The sequence below is a fragment of the Falco biarmicus genome, chromosome 4 (genome assembly GCF_023638135.1).
Source record: "Falco biarmicus isolate bFalBia1 chromosome 4, bFalBia1.pri, whole genome shotgun sequence".
Lineage (NCBI taxonomy): Eukaryota > Metazoa > Chordata > Aves > Falconiformes > Falconidae > Falco > Falco biarmicus.
The window spans coordinates 21,731,200-21,753,566 of record NC_079291.1 but is presented as its reverse complement, the minus strand read 5'-3'; the positions used below and the strand labels follow the sequence as shown (position 1 = coordinate 21,753,566).

General features: G+C 41.2%; 1 protein-coding gene across 1 annotated transcript in view; it reads right to left on the bottom strand.

The window, feature by feature from the left end:
* The window catches only part of RALA (RAS like proto-oncogene A), a 28,757-nt gene extending 6,756 nt beyond the window's left edge, over positions 1-22,001 (bottom strand). Inside the window, exons 1-3 of the mRNA XM_056337520.1 lie at positions 21,847-22,001; positions 2,588-2,742; positions 1,609-1,817 (exon numbers count right to left, since the gene is read on the bottom strand). Coding sequence (XP_056193495.1) covers positions 1,609-1,817; positions 2,588-2,701 — 323 coding nt within the window. The 5' untranslated portion in view covers positions 2,702-2,742; positions 21,847-22,001. The remainder of the gene's footprint in view (positions 1-1,608; positions 1,818-2,587; positions 2,743-21,846) is intronic.
* Positions 22,002-22,367: the final 366 nt, after the last annotated feature.

The following is a 22,367-nucleotide window of genomic DNA, read 5'->3' as shown; positions in this document are numbered from 1 at the left end:
TGTATTAGCATGTATACTGTCAACACACCTTTGCTGGAAAAGCAGGATTTTTTCTAGAGCCATAGAAGATCATGTACTTTGAAGCATAAACAGGATTTTAAATCATTTGAATAGGTCATTTTGCACTGTAGAGGAGCTCAACTATACCAAATAGTCCTCCACGACTGACAGTACCTGGCATAAGCCAGCAAACCAATCAAGGCTCTCAAAATATATACACACACACACAGAGACACAAATAAAAAAAGCCAAACACCAGAAAAGGAAAAACTCACTTTCTCCCAGCTCCATACCTCTTCCTTCTCCCTTAGATTAAACACGTTGTTACTTAGTGCTAATTAAGTTGAACTGTAACAGTATCTCTGAGAAACCTTAGTTCAGTGGGATGCAGCTAATTTCTTTTTATAGTTGTTTCCTTACTTTTCTCTCAAAGGTTATCTCCTCTCTTGCTTTGATAAGCTTTGAAAAGATTCCCTGGTCTCTTCTGTCCTTTCTTTAATATACTGATGAGGGATTTAAATAGGCTTTCTCTCTCAAGCAAAATTAAACACCTGTAATATACTTCTGCCTGTTTAATAGTATCTTACTATTAGAAGGGTGTTAATATGCTGCGTGCTTGAAAAGCATCTTAACCCCCCTGTCCTGTGAAGCCTTTATTACACCAGAAAGATCCAATTCCAAATTTTGTTATTAACCACATTGCTCTCTATTAAGTAAAATACTGACTTTGATGGGAAGGGTGAATTCTATGCAGAACTTCAGTCTTGTAAGTTCAAAAATTTACATCAGTATCTTTTACATAGAAAAATTCAATCCAAGCAAAACTGACGGGACAGATTTACAGCAGGCCTTTACACAACATGCATAGCTACTACAGACTATTCAAAGGTACTTCTCATCGCTGCTAATAAAATCACCTTTAAGAGGTAGAAAGATTTGTGTTGATGCTATGCATTTCACTCTCCCAAAATCCAACATGCATAGTTTACATCGTCTAAGACTCTGCAGACAGACATCACCAAATGTGGTTCTGCTGCACAGTTTTCAACTGGAACTCAGTCACGTCATCTTTATAACTATGAATTATTCTAGTATAAAGCAGCTGGACATGCTACAGTTGCCCTTTTGTTCCAGATGGCGTTTCACAGGTTAAGTGAAACACAACAAAATCCTCTATGTGAAGCAAGAGCTGAAATAGGCAATTCTGGGGAGTATGTGGTATTGTACATACATTACATGCAACCATACAGTCTAAGAGTGATTTTTCTCACATCCATTAGTGTGGATAGCAGCACGCCTACTCACAAATACTGCTCCTTCGCATAAGCGCCAAGCAACACTATTTACAAAGGGCAGAAGTCTTCTGAATATTGCTATGTATTTGCTCTGTGGCAATAGCCTTTTTGGTATGCAGAAACACCGCAGCAAAGATATCTGAAGTGGTACAGAAAGCAAAAGCATGGCTAGGCATCTGTTCAAAGCATTACGTGACTACAATAAGAGCTGCCATCCAGTCTGGACTATTACAAGGATATTACAAAACAAACAAATCAAAAACCAGTTGTAATTATCTCACTGTAATTAGAATTATCTTGCCTTGTAACCTACCTGAAGTCTGCAGTCGCTGCAAAGGATTCCAGCTCTGTAATAGAGAAGACACAAAGAAATCCTTCTCCACTTCGGAAGTAGTTGTCTCTGATTGCAGCATAGTCCTCCTGTCCTGCTGTGTCCAATATATCAATTTGAACTTCTTCCCCATCCAGAACCACCTTTTTCCTGTAGCTGTCTGCTTTGGTGGGCTCATAATCTTCGACAAACTAGAATAAAGAACTTCATGATATAAAATCATACCTGTACATGACAAATGCTTACATTTGCATATAAGGATATAACAAACATACGGTTACAGGAACTAAGTAAGCATATGTATTTATGCTATGTGAAGTACTCAGATTACTCATAGTTAAAACAGGCTCTTCATCAGCCCAGTTTGTAGGTTTTTGCTTTCTTTAGCAGTTATATGGAAATTTTAGATGTAACTGCAAAACAGCAATGTCCGTGCACTACCCAAGCCTCTGCTTCTGGTCACGCACAACACCTGGCTGTGTTTCTATTACATTATCAGGCAGTCCTGGAGCTTCTGCCTTTTAATTAAAAATAATCACTGACATTGGAAAAAAGCAAGGAAACAAGAAACAGATTTTCTTTCCTCTCTTCAACAGCAGCATAAAAAAACATTGAAAAAATTGGTCATCATTTCAGGCATCATGCAACTCGCCTAAGCAAAGAAGCTTTGAGCTATAATACCTAAATAAATTCTAACAGGTCTAGTGAACAATGACAAAGTATGCTGATGACAGAGCATCTAATTGCTTAGTAGTCTGAAAAGTGCCAAATTATACCTTCACAGGTATCTCTAGAGGGCAAATCACTAATCTCAAAAAATATTTTTCTCCGATTTAATTGCTGACTTTCATACCACATCATATACATATAGACCCTTTCAGGAAGTAATGGTACTAATGAATACTTAAATAACACTACATAGCAGACATCTCCCGAGATAATTTCTAGTGCGGATTCTTACCTCATCATACATAAACTGTAGTGTTAAAGCAGATTTTCCTACACCACCACTTCCCACCATGATAACTTTGTGTAAAGCCAATGAATTCTGTCCTTTAGGCTTATTTGCTGCCATCTTTGGATTGCAGAAAATTCACAGGTATAAAACGAAAAAATCTGAAAGAAAAATATTGCTTCATTAGTTTTATTTTCCTTCTCTCACATGCAGTGTTTAAAGTAGATTTGATTTAAATCCCTATGTATCTAAGGACTATTTCAGTTCTGCTATGTTCAGTGAAAGCTATCTGCTTTTTCACTGGAAGCTGTTCCACAAATTATACTGAGCTCATCTTTTTTGTAGCATGAGCAAAGACACCCTTCACCATTTGGAAAGGGCACAGCATCCAAGAGCAATTAAGGGAAAATATTTACATTTTATTATGTAGTGGCGTTTTTTTAGAGACACAGCATTTGTCAAGGATTCTTGTTAGTTTACTAAGAATTGAAAAAGGAAGCCACAGTGAGTCAACACCATACAAGAACACATGAGATATGATAGCTGCAGGGGAAAGAAAACAGACATTTGAAGGAATTTCCAGCTTAAACAGCAAGTGCTAAGAGACAGCAGCAGCAGCAACGATTAGCTAGTGTACTTTTTCAGAGAAAAGCAAGTGTGTCTCCTAAAATCTAAGAATAACCAGTTTCAATAAGTCAATCGGGAACTGAAAGAATAACCTAGATTACACAGAGCAGAAAGATTCAATGTGCCTTCCTACGTGACAAATGCAGTTATTCCATATATTTGGAATAGTCATCTCAGTCCCACAAATGCTTGCTCAAACACAGATCTCTGCACCTCACCAATACCAAAAGGTTCTATGACAGTTAATTCACATACAGTCTAATACGCATGTCCACATGTATGAAAAGTAACAATCGCATCAATTTTTTTTTTAAATCATGCTGCACTTTTACCAGATCTCCAACTGCTATCTTCCCACACCCTTGTTTCACTCCCTACCTATCCCTACAGTAAAATAATGTATTTGCATTATATGAAGATAGCATATTTTGTCTGCTTGCACAGTTCTTAAGACATGGGAAAAGTCCCTGTGCAGCCACAGAATGTACCCTCCTCCAGAGACTTAAGTTCAAAACAAGGTCTGATGTCCAAAAATCACAGTGACATCTACATTACAGTAGATATAAATACAAGAGACATCTGTAGTAGCAACTTAGAACCAAATATAACTTAGATTTTGTTAATTTGAAAGGTCAAAGAGCATATTCACATGGCAACAGTTTAGTTATACACAGAACTATCAGATAATACAACGTAATAGCAAGACACCATTACCCCATTACCTTTACCCTTCATAACCATTTGACAATATCACACTAAAATTACATCCTCTTGCATAATGAATCAGCCTTGTGTGCAGCTTAATCAGAACGTGAAGCATGACAGTTTTCTTAAAACTTACATCAAATCCCTAGTTGAGGACACACACTAAGGTTTTGTTAGCAGTGAGGCAGTTAAGTGTAGAAGCATGCTGCCTAAAGCTTCATTAGAGATTAAGCCAATCCTTCCCGGAATTAAAATATTAAAAAGGTGTACTGGGATCTAGTTTTCTTCAGAATAGCTTGTAGAGTGCCACGTTTTGGATTTGTGATGAACACAGTGATAACGCAGATGTTTTAGCTATTACTGACAGTGCTTACACAGTGTCAGCGCCCTTGCTGGTTCTCACGCTGCCCTGCCAGCAAGCAGGCTGGGGGTGGGCAAGCAATTGGGAGGGACACTGCTAGGACAGCTGACCAAAGCGATACCCCATACCATAGCTTCACAACAAAAGCTGGCAGGGAAGTTTGCCAGGGCTACCATCACTCAGGGACTGGCTGGGCACTGGTCAAGTAGTGGCAAGCAATTCCCTTTCCCCCCCCACCTCCATTGTTTTTTGTTTTATTTTTAAGCTTATTAAATTGTCATTACCTCAATCCACAAACTGCCTCGTGGCAAAAGCCTTTCTGATTCTCTTGCCATCCCACTGGCAGGGGGGGAAACGAGCATGCAGCTGTGTGGTGCTTAGTGGCCTACCAAGGCTAACCACAACTGATGTGAAAAGCTCTCTGAATTACATCGGTACCACTGCCCATTCTGCTCTCAAAGAATTCTGAAAAAGCAACTGAAAATTAAGTTGCTTAAATGGTTTTCCCCAGAAATAAGTGAAATAAGCATGAGTAAGCCGCTGTACTAACTATAGAGATATATCAGAGAAATACAACTAAATCTATGTTACAAGTTCTTTTAAAAAGGAGATGGTTGAAAACAAAAACGCATTTTCGTTTTGGCCATTGTGGCTTTAAAAGAACCATTGCTTTCTTTTTACTCAAGAGGGAGTATGAGAACATGAAAAAGCTCCAAGCCATGTGTACATTTTTAACCTACTAGATTGCATTTTGAGCATGCTGTTTTGTCTTTGCACTTTTCTCTTAAAAGGAAAAACATCCTGAAAGTCATGCTTACTTGTTTTTAGTATGTATTTCAGACAAGTAATATAAATGAAATTGCTCTGAATTCCAGTCATCAACTCACAACAGCTTAGTTTGCCAAGTTTAGATTACAACACATACTCTCAGAAGTATTAGTATACCTGGATACAGCCTATACTAACTTTACTAAGTAATGAAACAAGACTATTCTTCTATAAGCACTTCAGTGCTGGGACAAGTCCAAATGTATTCAGCAGGACCTCTGACAGGTAAGTTTGTGCAAAATCAATACTACAGTCTGAAAAAAATTCAAATACACAATCATAGTGTTTCACTGTAATATTTGTTGTAAATAAACATATAGCCTTTAAGTAGATTGAGCAATGTGAAAATTCGTATTCCACTAGAAGCCGCAATTCAACAAGTAGTGTTCCAGTGTGACAAAAAGAAGCTGCCACTTTCCGTACTTTGTGCAACAGTTGACACACACTTGAGAAGCCAGAACAATGATGTCCAACCAATAAGATCCTTATAAATAATGAAGTTAGTGACAATTCTCCTTCTCACTGAAATTCTTTAACCAGAAAGATTTTATGGCAGCCAGTCATTTTCAGAAGCCTTGACAAGATCCTTTCAAAGAAGCACAAGAGACTAAGTCAAAGAAAGGAACTTGGAATTAAAAGAACCTGACCCAACCAGTCAAAGCAGTATCCTAAATCATCAAGTCATCAATAACTGTCAGCGAACAACATTCCAGTAAGATACTGAAGACAGCAAAACTTCACACTACTACAAACTTCAAAATCTTAAAGATAAGCTTGTCATAAATACGCTGCCACATTTTGTAGTGGAAGGAGGCTCGGGGAGGTCAATTGGCTCTGAAGGGCTCCACTACCATAATAAAGATATCATGCTAGCAAAATTCAGGTCTGCTGAATGGTAGACAATGTGAAAAAAGAGAGAAGTAAGGTACAAAGTAAGTAGTCTGGTGCTGTGCAAATGACACTCAATCCAGACAGACTGCTTCAGAGTAAGTGTTCTGCCAAAGAGGAGAAAGACCTTGAAAGCAGTAAGTTTTAAGCTACTGCCACATACTTCTGCCTGTTTCAGTCTGCTTTCAAAAGCAAAGAGGAACAGATTCCAGTTTTAACCGTAAGGCACCTGAGATGAAGTTTCATGCAGAGTAAGTTTTTCTACCCTTAATTTCTGTAGCCTGACTTGTTTTTCTAAGTAGTATTAATTGGGGTCATACCTAGTTTCTAAATTGTCCTACTTCATAATTATGATAAAACTGGCAGAGACTGTAGCAAGAACCCTGTTGTATGAAGCTCTAAAAAGCACACTTTCATATTATGTGTACTGTGTTGGTTTATTTTTTTTTTTTAAATCTTCACAGCAAAACTGTTTGAGGGTCCAAAGATATACACAGGCTTGTCCTGCAGCAGAATCCTACGCCACCCTACAGCAGAGAGAGGTTCACACAGAACTAAGCAGGGTGTTGGTCAGTAGATGTATTACTCATTTATACAGGTCAGCATTTGACCACACCCATTGGTAATCCCCATCGCAGCAATACAGCCGATGACATATGTGAAAGTTTGTTTTTAAAGAGTTCTTGTGTAGTCCAACAAGCTAGAAAGGAAGCGAAAGCTTAACTGACTCAATAATGCACTGCCGTGCGTTTACTCAAAGGATGACAGCATTGTGTAACCACCAAGCTATGGATCAGTCCTCACCTCCAGCTGCAGATAAAGTCCCAGGAAACTGCCCTTTTCCAACATGCTTGAGCAGATAAGGGCACAAACAAACGAATCTCAGAGGCTGCTCAGCCAAAGCAAACAGTTCTCAAAGCTCCTACAGCTGCCTATTGCCTGCCTGCAGATAACCACCCCAATTCTGTGTGCTATTTAATGGCAGCCTTCCAGTTAGAGCCAGGACCATTTCTGTAGAGCCAAGTTAGGGAGTGATTAGATTAAATAAGAACTGTAGGAATAGGAATTATAATTCGTTTTAGCATTAGCAATGGCTTCTTAGCCAGCAGTCTAGAAATCTGGTCAAGGGACAGAAGGTAGCCAAATAACTTAGTATCTTCCTGCATGATTAAGATCATGTAAAAACAGGAACTTGTAGCGGGACTTGTAAAATTGTTGCCCATCTTGAGTGACTGGCTTCTACCTGTATCAATACTGACTTCTCCAGAGCTTCACGCATTACATAAAGGTCCTCAGTGCAAGAAATACAATGTTATCTTTAGTGCCCCATGGATTGAAGTACAACATTCACCTCCACCCACCAGAGGAGGCAGCTGGGAAGAGTTCCTGGAACAGGACTTGGACACAGTAAGCATCATGTTAATTTCTGCATAAAATCTTGGAGCACAGAGTGGTTATCCAGATTCACAAGAGTAAGAAAGATGATCAGGTGCCAGCACAAAGGAAGGTTTTCATCTCCAGCGGCAATCTTTTCAGGGAAGATATCTCTGCAAATACATGGTAGGGAGGAATGGAAAGAAAAAAAAAAAGCGCAGCAGGAATCCCCGATTGCTCTCTATTAGTCTTTGTCTTCCCATCTACTTCTTCAGTCCAACATATTGACATCTGAAAAAATGCTTATGGGTGGGAAAAAACTATGGTTTTTTTACCCCCTCACTTATCTTGCTCACCTGATCAAATTCAGAAGACTCTTCTTAAGTTGTCCTATTCCTGAGATGTTTTTTTCTTAAAAGAATAACTTGCTCCAAAACAATTAATGCTCTAGAGCACGCTTCCTTACATACGCGTCACTTGTCATCTACATCCCTCCTCAATGCAATACCACCAATGTTCATACAATAAAAGGGAGCAAAAATGTGGCTGGAGTAGCTGCGTACAGCCCAAAGAGAACAACAGACATCCTGCTCAGATTACCCCCTTTCCTTTACGGGGAGTACTGGTAGAGATTTCTCCCTCTAGCCAGCAGCACGTATTGAGGAAATTTACAGGAACGATCACACCCCAGACACCCAAAGCTCTTGTCAAAAATACCCTAAAACTGGCCAATAGGCCAAGAATTAACAAAGAACAGAGCACTCATTTTCTTAGAGAATATGACTAAAAGAGGTCGAGCAGCTACTCAGCCCATTCCAATCCCCTGGAGTCTCTCTCATAAATGCAGTGTCAATGAGAGCAGCCCAGGGAAAGAGAAGCATTACACCGGTCACATCATTACAGGCACAAATTCAGCTGGCATCTTCTGCAGTGCTATACATAAAGCTGAATGCAGGCTTTGTGAAAATGCGGTTGTCCTTAACAGGAGGACTTTGATTTGCTGTAAGCATTTGTTTGAAGGGGACTAGTTAAACATAGCTTTGTGTTTAAAGATAGTTGGTACAGTTAGTATAGTAGATTCTAGTTAATAAGTAGAGATAGTTGTGCCTTTCTTCAATTACAAAACAATTTCTTATATTGTTATTTTTATAGCCTTCATAGAACTATGACATCAAAACTGAATTCCAGTTCTTTTGCTTCCTTTCCTTTAAGAGAAGATTACATAAAGATTTGCAAGACTGTCATATTGACCTCATTACCCGCTCACTTTTATGATAAGGAACTTTCTTCCTGTTTTATATAAGCTGATACAGCACAGCACCCGCTTTTACTTTTTTTTTTAAATGAGTTAGAATTTGATCCATTTGGAAAAACAAGAATAACATAATTGAAATTATGTACTACCTGCACAATATAAAGAACTACAGTTAGTATGCTTTGACCAGAAAACTTCCAGAAAGGCAAAATATTTTAATCACTTACTGAACAATTAAAAAAAAATAGTAATGGAGACTCATTCTTCTAAAATAACTTGGATTTTTTTTTAATTGAAGAAACTAATACCTGCATTACTCTGTACTTCACACTTAGTATAATCTACCACCTCCAGAAACATTAGCTGCAACTTTTAAACTCATTCTGAAGTGAAAATTTATGTAATTATTTGACACTAACTCCATCTTCTATAGTGAATTTGAATATTCTCCAAAGTTTCTTAAGTCTCACAAAGTGATTAACAACTCTGTTGCCTGGTGTGACCTACAAATTACAAGTTCAGCTTTCTGAGAAAAAGCACAGGACAAGGAATTTTATAAAGGGTCAACGTATTTCACGTCCCCAGGGAGACCATGAATCTTATCCGTTACTAAAAGATTACAGTTTCATCCAGTTACTTCATTGAGTCCAGTAGTTTCAGTTTGGTTAACAGCAGCAAAATGACACTTGAGAATGTATTGTTTGAAAATGATCAGCACAGACTAGCATACTAGATGCGAAATATCTGGAATACACCTCAGGAATTACTCAGATATTCCTGCAACAAAAATGTTCCTGGAAATGGAGGGAGGCAAGCAGAGTCTAACCCTCCCAACAGCTGCTTCCAATTACAATATTCAAACCAGATCAGCAGAAACACCCCATGACCCAGAATTAGACAGAATATGTGAGGACATAGGATGGGTTACATGATGCCAGCTGTTTTAAGAACTGGAGAGAGTAAGGAAGTTTTTTTATATTAGATCAGCATTATTGTAATAAGTGTCACTCCATGCCTCAAGTTTCACTGGTGTTTTTATTACAGTTTAAACACGCTACATCTGTTAAGCTCTGCAGAAAGTAACATCATCATTTTGTTACGGTAGAATAAAAATTACAAATACTAAATAACCACTACAAATTCTAAGTAGCCTAAAGAGGAAACAAACCCAAATATTCAAACCAATCTTAGAAATGGCTAGCCTCATTAGAGAATGAAATAGGCTGCCTGAACCTCAGTCTCAGAACAAGTTGGAAGTGCTTTCACAACAAGTCCTTTCCTGCTGAAAAAAATCCTTTCACATCAACCTGTTTAACTGGGAATTAGGATTCACAGCTTGCCATGATTATAACAAGCAGTTAAAGCACATTCCAGGTTGGTAAGAACCCTTCTCTCCAGAGCTTTCTAGTACATACCATAAAGAGGTGCTTGTCTCTCCCACACCCACAAAACAAATTTATTAAGGTGACTACACATCTGCTAAGAAAAGGGTAGAAAACTGACATCAGTTCTATCTCTGAGTAGCAGCAAATCTCCTCAGGCAAAAGACCTACATCTTCCAGCTTCTTGAGACAGGTACTTTCAACTGTAAGCATATCCAGGCACTGAAACTGGAAGAGGCAGCCCTTGAACTCTTCACCAAGTTACTGCAGCCCCATCCATCCTATAAATTACATCATGCTGCTATAAAGAACAGTGGTCTCCACATGCCCGCAGCTCTGTAGTCTTAAGACATCATCACAAGAATTGTCCTCCAAGAAGAAGTCACTAAACCACTAGCTAACAGTAAACAAGTTCAGAGTCCTCCAGCAGTCACCCCGAGGCTCCGCAGGGCCTTAGCAACAGTTTCTGGGCATAGCCGCAAACTACGCAGCAGCTTCTGAAGTGAGAAGAGATATCTATTGCATATGTTTTAAGCCATTGTTTCAGCATTTTGTTACCAAAAACGCTCTTTGGCACCATGCAAAACAACTGCTGGGGAGGAACTTCCATGAAAAAAATATTCTTGAAACCCATATGGAACAGCACAAGAAAACCCTGGAAAACTGAACAGCAGAAATAGACTGGAACAAAATGAAGGTCTAAAGATTTTAATCCTTGCAGCATACTGAAAAGAAAATTAAGCAGCTACATCACTGTCCACATAAAGAGCTCACAAAACACACAACACTTGAGTCCAACTGTGTGTGTCTGCAAGGCTGATATAAACTGAACCTGCCACAGTCTGACCGATATTCCCACACCCTTCCTTCCAATAGCACTGCTGTTTGCAACAACTAAGTGGCAAAGCAGCTCAGAAGTTGCTCTAGACAAAAATCAGCCTATACTAGTTTTTGCACAGATGAACTGCCTAAACGAGCTTGCTAGCACAACAGACCGACCAGAAAAGCACATAGCTGAGCATGCGGAAAGCTGAACCGCAGCCTATAAACACTGTGGAAAACCAAGGCAAGTGTTGCAAGGTTCTTCAACCCTAATTTGTTGAAGCACCTGTTGAAGGTTCCTTGCTTTTTGTAAGCTATGTGATAGCTATCATGGGACATTTGGAAGAAGTCTAGATACTTGCAATGGTTTATCAGGACTGATCCAGAGGCGAGTGGGAAAAACAGTAAGCTGAAGCACAGCACCCAGGTTAACAACAGCAAGCTTGTTTTCATAGTTCAATTGACTGAAGTTACTGTGAAACAATTTTGGTAATACACACATTTACATGAGTCTATAATACTGTTTCTGCTTCCTCAAGTTCACTGCATGACTGCTCCCTATCTCAGTCTATTCTAATCACTGAGTGAACAGCTTTCTGAGGTTGACAGTGTTGAAATGTTGCTTTAACATGAAATGTAAGAGCCATGTCTTCTCTTAGATTAAATTTCTAAATGTGGAGGTCTGTAATGTAGAATATTAACAGAAGACATTCATTTTGTATTGATTTAACATTACATACCATGAGGAGAGAATTAACAGTAAAAGCAGTCATGGTAGAAGAATGAACAATTACATCACTAGCCTATCAAAGCTACCCACACATGAGACTTGCATGGATTCAGAAGCAAGACAAACAGGTACTACAGCCAATTTTCTAACATAACCAAAGCTAAGGAGGAATGAAAGGCTGAAACAGAAGAGGGGCACATCTGCAGAAGAGTCTCCCATACCAAATACCCATAATCAAGTCTCCTGACAGAAGTCAGGTTACATTCATGGGAGACACTACGTAAAGCAGCTGCGAGTACCAAATTTTATTCAGCATTTGATATAGAACAAAGACACTTCTCCCCCATTCAGAAAAATATAAGAGGTAAACATAGCCTGCAAGTAATACAGGATCAACAACTTGGGGTCTTAAGTTAGTGCTACTCAACCAAGGACTGAGGGAAGCACTTCAAGGACATGTTTGAGCCAACGTCACCCAAGACATGCTACCTACAGCCATTTTCACCCTGTGTTTCAAGTGCAAGAAAGCACATTTGGAAGCTAACATTTGACTGATAAGTCAGGTGTCACACTCACACTGAGCTGCTGCTTCCAGCTGTTCTGGAAAGCAACAAAAATGGAGTTCCCTCGAAGGCACTAGGGCAGAGCTTGCAGTGTGAGCCTCAGCAGTTCACTTTCAAAGGCAGCTGAAGAACTCTGCATTCAAGAAATTGCTTACAGCATACTCTGTATCATAAACCCAATTTTTTTTTTTATCAACCGTACTTCAAATCTCAGCCACATCACTGTGTCCTTTTTGCCTCTGTATACTTAGACTTCAGTACTCACTAAAGAAATGTAAGGATGATTTAAATGCAAGCATTTTTACTTGGCTTGATGATATAAGTTCTGAAGAAGGCTTCCAAAAGACATACTTGGAAAAATACAGGTGTACCAGAATATGTGCATCCACAAATCAGATTTTCCTCTAACACAATCTCATTAATTGTTAGCAACCCTTCAGTTAGAGGTTCAGAATGTCAGATATGTGTTTTCTAGAAAAAGCAAATATCCATATGGTCATTTTTACAGCCAGAAAGAATGACTTAAGATCCACACTCACTAAATCCAAAACTCCACCCAAAGAGTTTCAGGGAAGTTAACTTGTAACAGAAATCTAGAAACAAATGGTATCTGTAAAGAAAAAACAAGCATCCACTGGCCTTACGGAAGGCTGTGCTCAACACCTGCAAAATCCTTAGAAGGGATGCCATCTGCATCCTTTCTATAGGTCAGGTTTACTGGCTGGTAGAAGCAGCCTCATTGTGTTGCAGGCATCTCGCTTCACAGTGAGACAAGTTCAGATGCGGATAGCTCAGGGAGTTTATCCTGCTCAAAACAACTTATTTTGCCTCATTAGCCAGTCATATAGTATTATGGTGAAAACTCACACGAACACCCTTAAATTCTTTCAAGGTATTAGCACAGACAGAATGAACACAGAAGCCTTGTTTAAATAATGCTCCCATTAAATTCTTAACATAGAAAAGTTTAAGCTGTCAAATAAAATGTTTTTGAGGCAGGCAATGCCTTCTGTGCGGTCAGTGCCTAGCTGGATGAAGTTTCAATAAAAGCAGAGTAGGAACACCAAAATACTATCCTTCACATTCTATTAATTGGCTTCTGGCAAAGGAGGACGCAGGGAACAATTGCTCCAGCGAATCCAAGACCATTTATATCAAAGGCCATAGCACAAATGGTGCAAACACACAGGACCAAACACAGGTCATTAGCAAGAGACACCAAGAAGCAGGTACCACTGATTTCTCTGTCTCCTCTTCACAAATACAGGCAAGTGTTCTCACTCCCCACAGGCAGACTGCATCAATACACCACCCAAATGGAACCTAATGAAATAGGAGCATGTTGGGATTTTGCATTTCAAAAAATTCCTTTTATTCCTCTAAGGAATCATCCAGCTGTAACAAATAAATTTCATTAGTGAAATCTGACTTGGCATGGTAAGCTACTTCATTCATTTTATGACTTTGCCATCTGTTTTACCACCCAATTACAAATGTGTAAGTATTCTTTTGCAGTATTATTGCAAGAGCGTTACTTTTGTAGCCATATTTTGTTCCAGTAACTTTTCCTCCTGTTTACATTCTATGCAGGCAAACTGCTCCTCCTAAAATCCTAAATTTTTTTTGTCTTTTATTCAGAGGAAGAGATTTCATATCCATGACTTGCTGAACGAGACTAGTTTGCAAATACACAGAAAACTGTAATTAACCTTTTGAGTAGGTGATTCAAGGATACAAGCGGTTATAAGCCTGATGCTGGATGGTAATACATCATTTGTGAAGTTGAAACACTGTTTAGTCTGATCCCTCCCCTTTTCTAGATGTTATTTGTTCTAAAACTATTAGATCTATGATTTGAAAAATTGGTAGAGTCGATCTAGTAGACCCAAAAGACCCAATCAGGCAATTAATAGTCTTGTGGGTCAATGTATGCCTGCCAATCATGTGATACAATGGTAGAGATTCACAGCTATTTCAGGTATTACGGGCATAAAATATGCAGTGGCTAGAAACGGATGGCATTCAGTTCGTGGACTTAGTATGGAACTACTAATATTCAGGTCAATTTATCAATTTCCATATCAAGTGCCAGTGCACAGTGATTTTGATCTTGCCTTTCTCAAAATACTGACCAGACTTTTCTTGCAGTATCACAGAAGATACTTCCAAGTTATGTATTCTCAAATTGTGAAGTAGTAAAAAACTGTTTTTTGATCCTAAAGCTAAAGGCATTCCAGCAGTGGTCACAGACCAAATCTGGTTTATTTTAAAGGTCTGTCTCCCCAGGGAAGAACTACTATAAGAGTCTGTGGTGAAATCTGGTATCTTTATCAACATTTAATTGATTTAATTCTACACATGTTGCAGCTACCAAGTGTGAGCTGTATTCCTTTCTGTACATGCGAACTTTTAAATTCCAGTGAGAAGTATGTAATCTAATACCTTTTCAACATTGCATGGCGTAACATAGGATTTCCTCTGGCCTACAAAACCTTCACTACTGCTGACTTATCAAAACATGTTATTTCCAGCTGGCCACTTGTGTGCTTTTAATTCAGCTACAGTACTTCTAATAGCATCACTTCTCCACAGAGTCAGAAGGTAATTTTACAGCTTTTTTCCCTTGAGCAGTTCATTTCTTTTACCTTAATACATACAGTCCGAGTCCTGCATGAAGTCTGAAAAAGTTAGCGCTGTTAAAACCCATTCCTGTTGTTCACAGATAATGGTCAACATGAAAGACCTTAATCTGTTGAGGAAAAGAAATTATGTTCCTGAAAAACTCTCCTTCAAGCTACTGACAATCAAAGAATAACCACACCACCCTGATTGGGTTAGTTATGACCATTTCAGTGTTGTGTCATACTGTATTTCACTGTTCATATTTAAAAAAAAAAAATCCTGGTATTTGGTTATAAGACTGTTTCTGCTGCAGTTTCTCCTCACAGAATTATTTTTTCCCCCATATCTGTAAAAAAAAATAATTACCTCCTAAAGTTGTGCTGAAACCTATTAGAAAGATTAGAATATAAAACTTCGCTCCTCAAGCAGTGGATGGTTTTCTTCAATTTTACCAAACTATACTTAAGATCACTAGAACTCATTTGTTTTTCTAATGCTCTTCAAAATACTCCAGCCTGAAGAAACTCAAACTATGCATGTTATACACGTGGTCTCAGTTCTAGCTCTACCTCTTGCAGAGAAGAACGCCTTTCTTAGCTATTTCATACTTCTATCCGTTTTGACTGCAAGAACTATAAAGTTCAACCTTTGAGAGACAGAAAATACAACAGATGATGGCTAACCTTCATTTAATTTTAAGAAGGTGTTCTATTAGAAAAGTTCAACATATGCCAAACCAAGTTACCCAAAAAGATCAACTTCCCCAAGAAGATCCAATGAAAATCTTTAAAGAGACAGGACAGCAGATTTCTCAAAATAAAAATCAGGACCTTCTAAGGTTCCAAACCCAAACATTTCATATCTCACTCTTTGGTTCTTGGGCAAAGAGGAGCCGAGATATTCTAGCGTTTTGGCAGGCAGCTGCACTATAAAACCTTTCTTTTAAGCGTAATTGTAACTGTAAACCCATCACTGAAACTAATGACTACATGCTCAAAGTTAGTGATTGATAGGGAGCCAGCTGCATGGGAGTACACATACAGACTTCCCTAAAATATTCTGTGGATCAGCTACTGGCCTCTTGAAGAACACCATCAATCTACAAATTATAACCTCCCCAGCTCTGAACACAAGATATACCGGCTGGCAGTGCCTCCAACAGGATTCCTTAACAAAGCATAGAGACATTAAAGATGTGCAATATATATTGGTTAAAAGTATTTTCTCCTCACAGCAGTAGCAGAAGGGTAAAAAGTTAAGATCATGACTTAAAATCCAAGTTATTATCAAAAAAACATGCAAGAAAGAGGCCTGAGACATAGCTTGGATTAAGGTTTAGAGTTTAACTCCGAAGTCCAAAAGGCAGCAACAGGTCCTGCTTAACTGTTGTTACACAGCTACACCTGAGAAGTTCTTCCCAGAAAGAACACTGCACCCAGAAAAACCACTTGGTGAACTTCACTCTTTTTAATATTTCTGAAACAAATGCATCTGTACTTTTTTTAACTACTCTAAAACCAGTCCTTTGTGTTACACTATACACTAAAACAAGTATGACAAACCAAATTCTTAATTCAGACTAGCAGCTTTCTTATTGTTCTTTATCACAGTCTTAATTTTTTGTTATTGTTTTTATCACAGTCTACATTAAACAGGGAAAAACAATCAAGTACTAGCATTTTATGCATCGCAAGTTACTGGGTATCTTCCTACTGGGATACTCCAACATGTTGTACACCAGTCTGCATTTCATTATGAAAGTTACATATAGCCATCTTTTTTGCCTTGCAACACTAACCACTTAATAACATTTCAGAGGGTGAGCTTGCTTAACAGAAAGCAGTTTCTGGTATTTAGCCTAATGCATCTGTCCTTTAAATTCTGAATGATAACACTGGACTGTATAGAGGAGGAGTCCAGAGTGCAATGTTTTCTTTCTAGGTTAAATTTTCCTCATTTATTATATACCTTACTTCCACTGCATATGAATGAACTGGAATCTCAAAGCCACTATGCCTGGTCAACAGCAGACCAAAAAAAATAATACACAACCTGGAGCATGACTGAAAGATAAATCATACTCATACAGACCAGTGCTGCATCACTGACTTCACAATGTGAATTGTCAGTGTAAAACAAATCTCATATTCATTCTCAAATCAGTAACAACTTAAAAAATGTAAACATACAAGGCAGAGAATTCAAGTTAACAATAAGGTGTACTAAGCCATCAGTCATGACCATACTGGAGCAGTCACTGAAGAATCCCAACGAACTCTTAATTTGGATATTGTTAAATATAAATTTTGACCTTACAGAAACCAGTTAAGGGTGTGCAACTTAAAGTGTAATTTTTTTAAATACAAGAGTTTGAGGACTGGAAGAACTTTTATTTGCATGTTACACTACAACGATGAAATTAATTTAGATATGTAAAAACTTTGTAATTTAGTGGTATCATACCAAAATAGCTCTTCCACACAACCACCACTTTAATTGAGGTATCTGATTTTGCTTACTTTGATCTCCATGGGTAACAGTGACAGATGGTTAAAGATAAGCTTCCACCAGCCTTGCTTTGAGAAAAGCCTTCAGGTCCATCTACTCAAACATCTTCCATGGTGTGATCTCACCTGTCAAGGGCGGGTTCTATGACTGACACAGCATGCCTGCAGAAGTCTGACACATTAACATTGTTTTCCTGTCTGTATAGTTTCTTTTATTTTGAGGTCTGAAATTAATCCCATTGGGCAAATCATTGCTGGAATTAACTACTTCCATACTGAAAGCCCATTGCGGAAATGGCACAGCCTTGAAATGACAGATTGGCTTCGCCCTGCGCTGTCTGATGGGCTTGAATGCAAGTACTAGCAAAGAGAAGGACTATACCACACATAGCTGGCTTTCAACATTCTTCACAGAAGTTTCATGTCTGGAAAACTTCCACGTTTTCTGCATTCTGTTTAAAGTTGATGGAAGGATTTCTGCCTGCATGTTACACGTGTTCTCAGACTGCTGGAGACAAGGATCAGACTTAAAGATCAAGTCTAACAGCGGCACAGAAGGGTATTAAGTTAGCATTTCAGAGAGTAAAATGAAACAGGTACCAAGGCCTGAATGCATGGCTGATCCCTGTTACCCATCTGCTAAGCACAGGTGCCAAGCTCCTTCGCAAAAATCACATTCTCCATGATTTGCAGAAATACTTGTTTGGTCATACAGTGTATTTATATACCATTTTTTAATGAAACCTTGTGGGCCACTGCACCAGACACTCCCACACTCTTGCATCATCAAATGATATGTATTTTTCTCTGTAACTGTAATTTCACTACAATACATTAACTGTACTTCCAGGATTTCAACGTATATTGCAACTGCTTGAACTAAGGAGCCAATATCACAAAATAAGCATCATCAATTCCACTAAAGTAACGGTCACAGTTACTATGCAACCAACTCTCTTTATATCTTATTTGTGCTACCTTCTTTGCATTCTTGGCTCCTCTCCATATTAGCATTATAAACTTATCACAGCATAGCTTATTTTGAATTCTCTATAGTAGCTGCCTTTTTCATTACATCTCCCCTCTTTATGTCGTCTAACCTCTCCTACAGACCTCTTTCTCCTTCCCCCCTCCCCCCCCCCCCCCCCCCCCATGCACAGCCTGGATAATTCAGTGTTACCAATCTATTGCCCCAAAGGTGCTGGGAATTTTGATAGACACAAGACTAATACTAAACAAATACTAGTAAGTGAAGACTAAGCCACCCTCTAGGCAAAGGCAACCAGTTCTCTCATCAGGTCATTCTAAGTCAGCATTAATTAGCCTACACTCCGTTTCTTCCCAGCTTGTTCCTACCCCTAAATCTAGGACTTCTTTTCTGTAGCAATTTTGGATATTTTCTTTTTTTTTTTTTTTTCCTGCTGTGTATAGAGTTCCTAAGACTCTGAGTATAAGCCCAACTTGATGGCTGTGAGTTGCACATCTACTAAAGAGATTTGACAATCAGGTGTGCCCACTGACAAATCCTTGGTTGGTAGGTACTCACTTTGACTCAACAAGAGTTAAGAAAACATGACAAGAAGTAAAACAGGATTTAATAACTCCGTGGTCTGTCTGCAAGGCGCATTTGCTATAAAGTGACTCTTAAGTTCTTTACATCCACAAGGACTATAAATATTTTCAGATTCTACAGACATTAAGACTTACCAATAACATTTTAGAACTACCCTAAGAGATGATTTTAAGTACTGCAACAGACTGGTAACATATAACCATTTCTTCCCTAATTAGTGATTTATAAGATGTAAAACATTTTGCAGAACATTCAGTGGATGTACAGTAATAATACCAACTGTTCTAATTTCTTGGTTCCTTACATCAATTCTTCATAAGGTAGGAAGGAGACTTAAAACATTTGTCCCATCACTGCGTGTGTGATGTAGGCAGGCTATAATATGTTCACAAGAATGCTGTCACTAGCCTACTAAACTACCTTGTTCACTTAAAATAGATTTCAATTTTCATGCAAAGTAATTACAATAGCTCGAAGCTATTAGAAGTTTATCGGAAGGTGGCTGTAAGCACTTTCAAGGAGGTGGGGAGTTCCCTGTCCAGAACACGTGTGACCAGTGACTTATTCCCAGGACCACTATATATCCTACAGCATAGGTGGTAAATAAAGCAAATCTAACCATAAAGCTAAAAGCTTTTCCTCATATAATTTCTTCTTCGACTGTGAAACTACAGGGAAAATAACACTGAGGTCAATTAGTCAAAACACAGTTGCCTAAACAACTTTTTACATACCAAGACACTGTACCTACAGTATTCTTTGACACCAGAGACTGCGGTATATCAGTTTCTAAGACTGCAACATCCTTTGCCTCGGGAATTATTTTCTTCCAAGTCAGATGCACTTGACATTTAAAGGGAGTAAAAGCTCATGTTAGACAGACCACCCCTGTTTCAGGGTAATCCCTTTGAAAAATATACACGGGGGTGCCAGTGCATGACTTAACTGACGTTAAGAACACAACTGTTCTCATGGAAGTCTTTCTGAATACAGAAGACTTGTGGACCACTGCAAGGTCTCCAACAACACTTAATTAACAGTCTCGTGATCCTCCTTGGTTGCTTTTAGCCAGGACCGCCTTGTTCTGCTTCTATGAATTGTTTATGTAAAGAGTGCATGCCCACAGGTGACACAGATTACAACAAAAGCACAGCTAGAAGACATTCTAGTTTTCCCTTTCATGGCTAAAGATCCTCTCCTTCAGGTCTAAAAAAAATTAAAGATGACATTATTACAACCTTGCCAAAGTACATGCAACTCAAAATACTTCACCTTAAAATGGTTATACTTCTTCCCTTCCTCAAATTCAGAAGAGCATGACATAGAGGAGACTGAGATCAAGGAACACATGATAGTAAAGGAGTACATTCGCTATTTAGTATGACAGCTTATTTAACCCCACAGTTGACCTCTCATGAAGAGGGCTGAAAGCTTTTTTTGATCTTTTTGTGCAACAGTATGCCACATTTTCACAGAAAAGGAAAAAAAAAGAAAGGTAAGCATCACTAGCACTGACAATCCCTAACATAACTTCTACCATTTGGAGGCTTCCACAAAAAACGTTTGACACGCTGTCTCACAAGCATAGACTGAAGGGTTTAAATCTACATCAGCGATTTACATATCACACAGTTGTTCTTCATTCCATTAAGAACGCTTACAATTTCCCAGGATTTAAATGTCGAGGCACATGCTACTAGATGAATAAATCTGTCAACAAGAGGATTTTTAACTAAGAATCCAGTTATAATCGCTATACATTATGCTGATAACTAATCAAATGCCCTATCTTCTCCCAGTCCATGCAGCCCCCTTCCCAGGAGCTCCTCTCTTTTAACTTTCCTTGGAAGAGACAAAGAACAACTGAAAGCTTGTTGTGCAGACCTCTCCATAACCTGTCTCCAGACACTGAGATGCCAGCAGCGGCAAATATCGCTTCCACTCATGGCAGTGTAATGGTTTGCACTGCAGAATGCAAAGTCTCTTTCCAACGAGGAGCAGAAGCGCAAGCTTGACACAAAATGTTACGGTCATTTGGGGTCTGCAAATAAGCGTTTTGGCAGTCTTTCTGCCAGGACAGTTCAGCGATGCTACAAAGCAGGCACGCAGATCATACCTGAAAATCCCTCTCCAGGTTTGGGAGGCTTGGGATACATAGGGCCCAATTAACACCTTTTTTTAAGAGACTCAATTATGGGGAAGGGGATGAAGTGATGAGCTTCCATTTAAGAGAAACCCAAAAGCAAACACCGAATTACTTAACAGGTGAACATCGAAAGGCTGTTTTATTTAGGGAACTTAACAAGCAGACCTCGCGCTGCTTCCTTTTGTCGCCGGCACAGACCAGCGACAGTCACCGGCGGCGCCGGTCACCGTGCACGGCTGGAGGAGCGCGGCGCACGGCAGCCAGCGGCGGCTCCCACGCTCCAGCAGGGCGGCTCGCACCCACCCCCGGCCGCAGGGCGCACACACGCACGGAGGCTCCGGCAGCCCCGGCCCCTTCACCGGGGCGCGGCCCCTTTGTTCGGGGCAAGGGCGCTGCCGCCCTCCGCCCTCCGCAGGTGCGGGCGGCGCCGCCGTCACCCCGCGCCCCGCGGACGCCCACACCTGCCCCGCTCACCTCAGCGCCCGGCGGGCGGCCGCTGGCCCGGGGGGGGGAAGCCCCCCCCCAAGGTCGACGCCCGTAACCTTCAGGGAGCGGCGGCCGCCGGGCCCCCGCGGGAGGCTCCGCGCCCCTCCCGCGGCCGCGCCCGCCGCCTCCTCACACCCGGGGTGCTGCCGCACGGCGCGAGCCACCGACCGGGGACTGCGGGGCGGCGCCCGCGCCCCAGCGCCGACCCCGGGGCGGTGGAAAACGGCGGGCGCGGGGCCGCCGCCCGCCAGCTCCCCCCCCTCGCTCCCCGCCACCAGAACGGTCCCTGCGCGGCGGCGGCGGGCGGGATGGGGCCCCCCGCGCTCTCCCCCCTCCCCGGCCCCGGCGGCGAGGCGGCGCGGCCCGGCCCGTGCCCCACGCGTTGCCCCGACTCACCTGCGGCGGCGGCGGGGCGAGCTCCGCTGCTCGCTGGAGGAGCGAGCGGAGAGGGCGGGGCGGCGGGGGGAGCCCTTGGCGCCGCCCCCGCGCGCAGAGCCGGCGGCGCGCGCGGCCCGCGGCGGAGGGCGGGGCGGGGCGGGCGGTAGCGGCCGCCGCAGAGGCGGGAGCGTCACCGGGCTGGGCCCCGCCCCGAGCCCCGCGCGCTGGGAGGGGCCAGTCAGGCGGCGGAGCGCGCAGGCGCAGTGCTGGCGCGGCGGGGCGGGGAGCGGCGGGGCGGGGCGGGGCGGGGCGGGGAGCGGCGGGGCGGGGGCACCAGGGCGGCCGGTGCGCGCGGGCGGAACCTGCTTCCGGGGGCAGGCCCGAGGCACCTGCTTCCGGTGGGGCGGGGCACTGCACAGGAGAGGCGGGGCGAGGAGGGGCGGGGCGAGGAGGGGCGGGGCAGGGCGGCTGGGGGTGGGGCCGTTGCGGCCGTGGGCTACCCGTCCTCCGCGGGGTCCGCCTCAGAGAGCCGCCCGGGG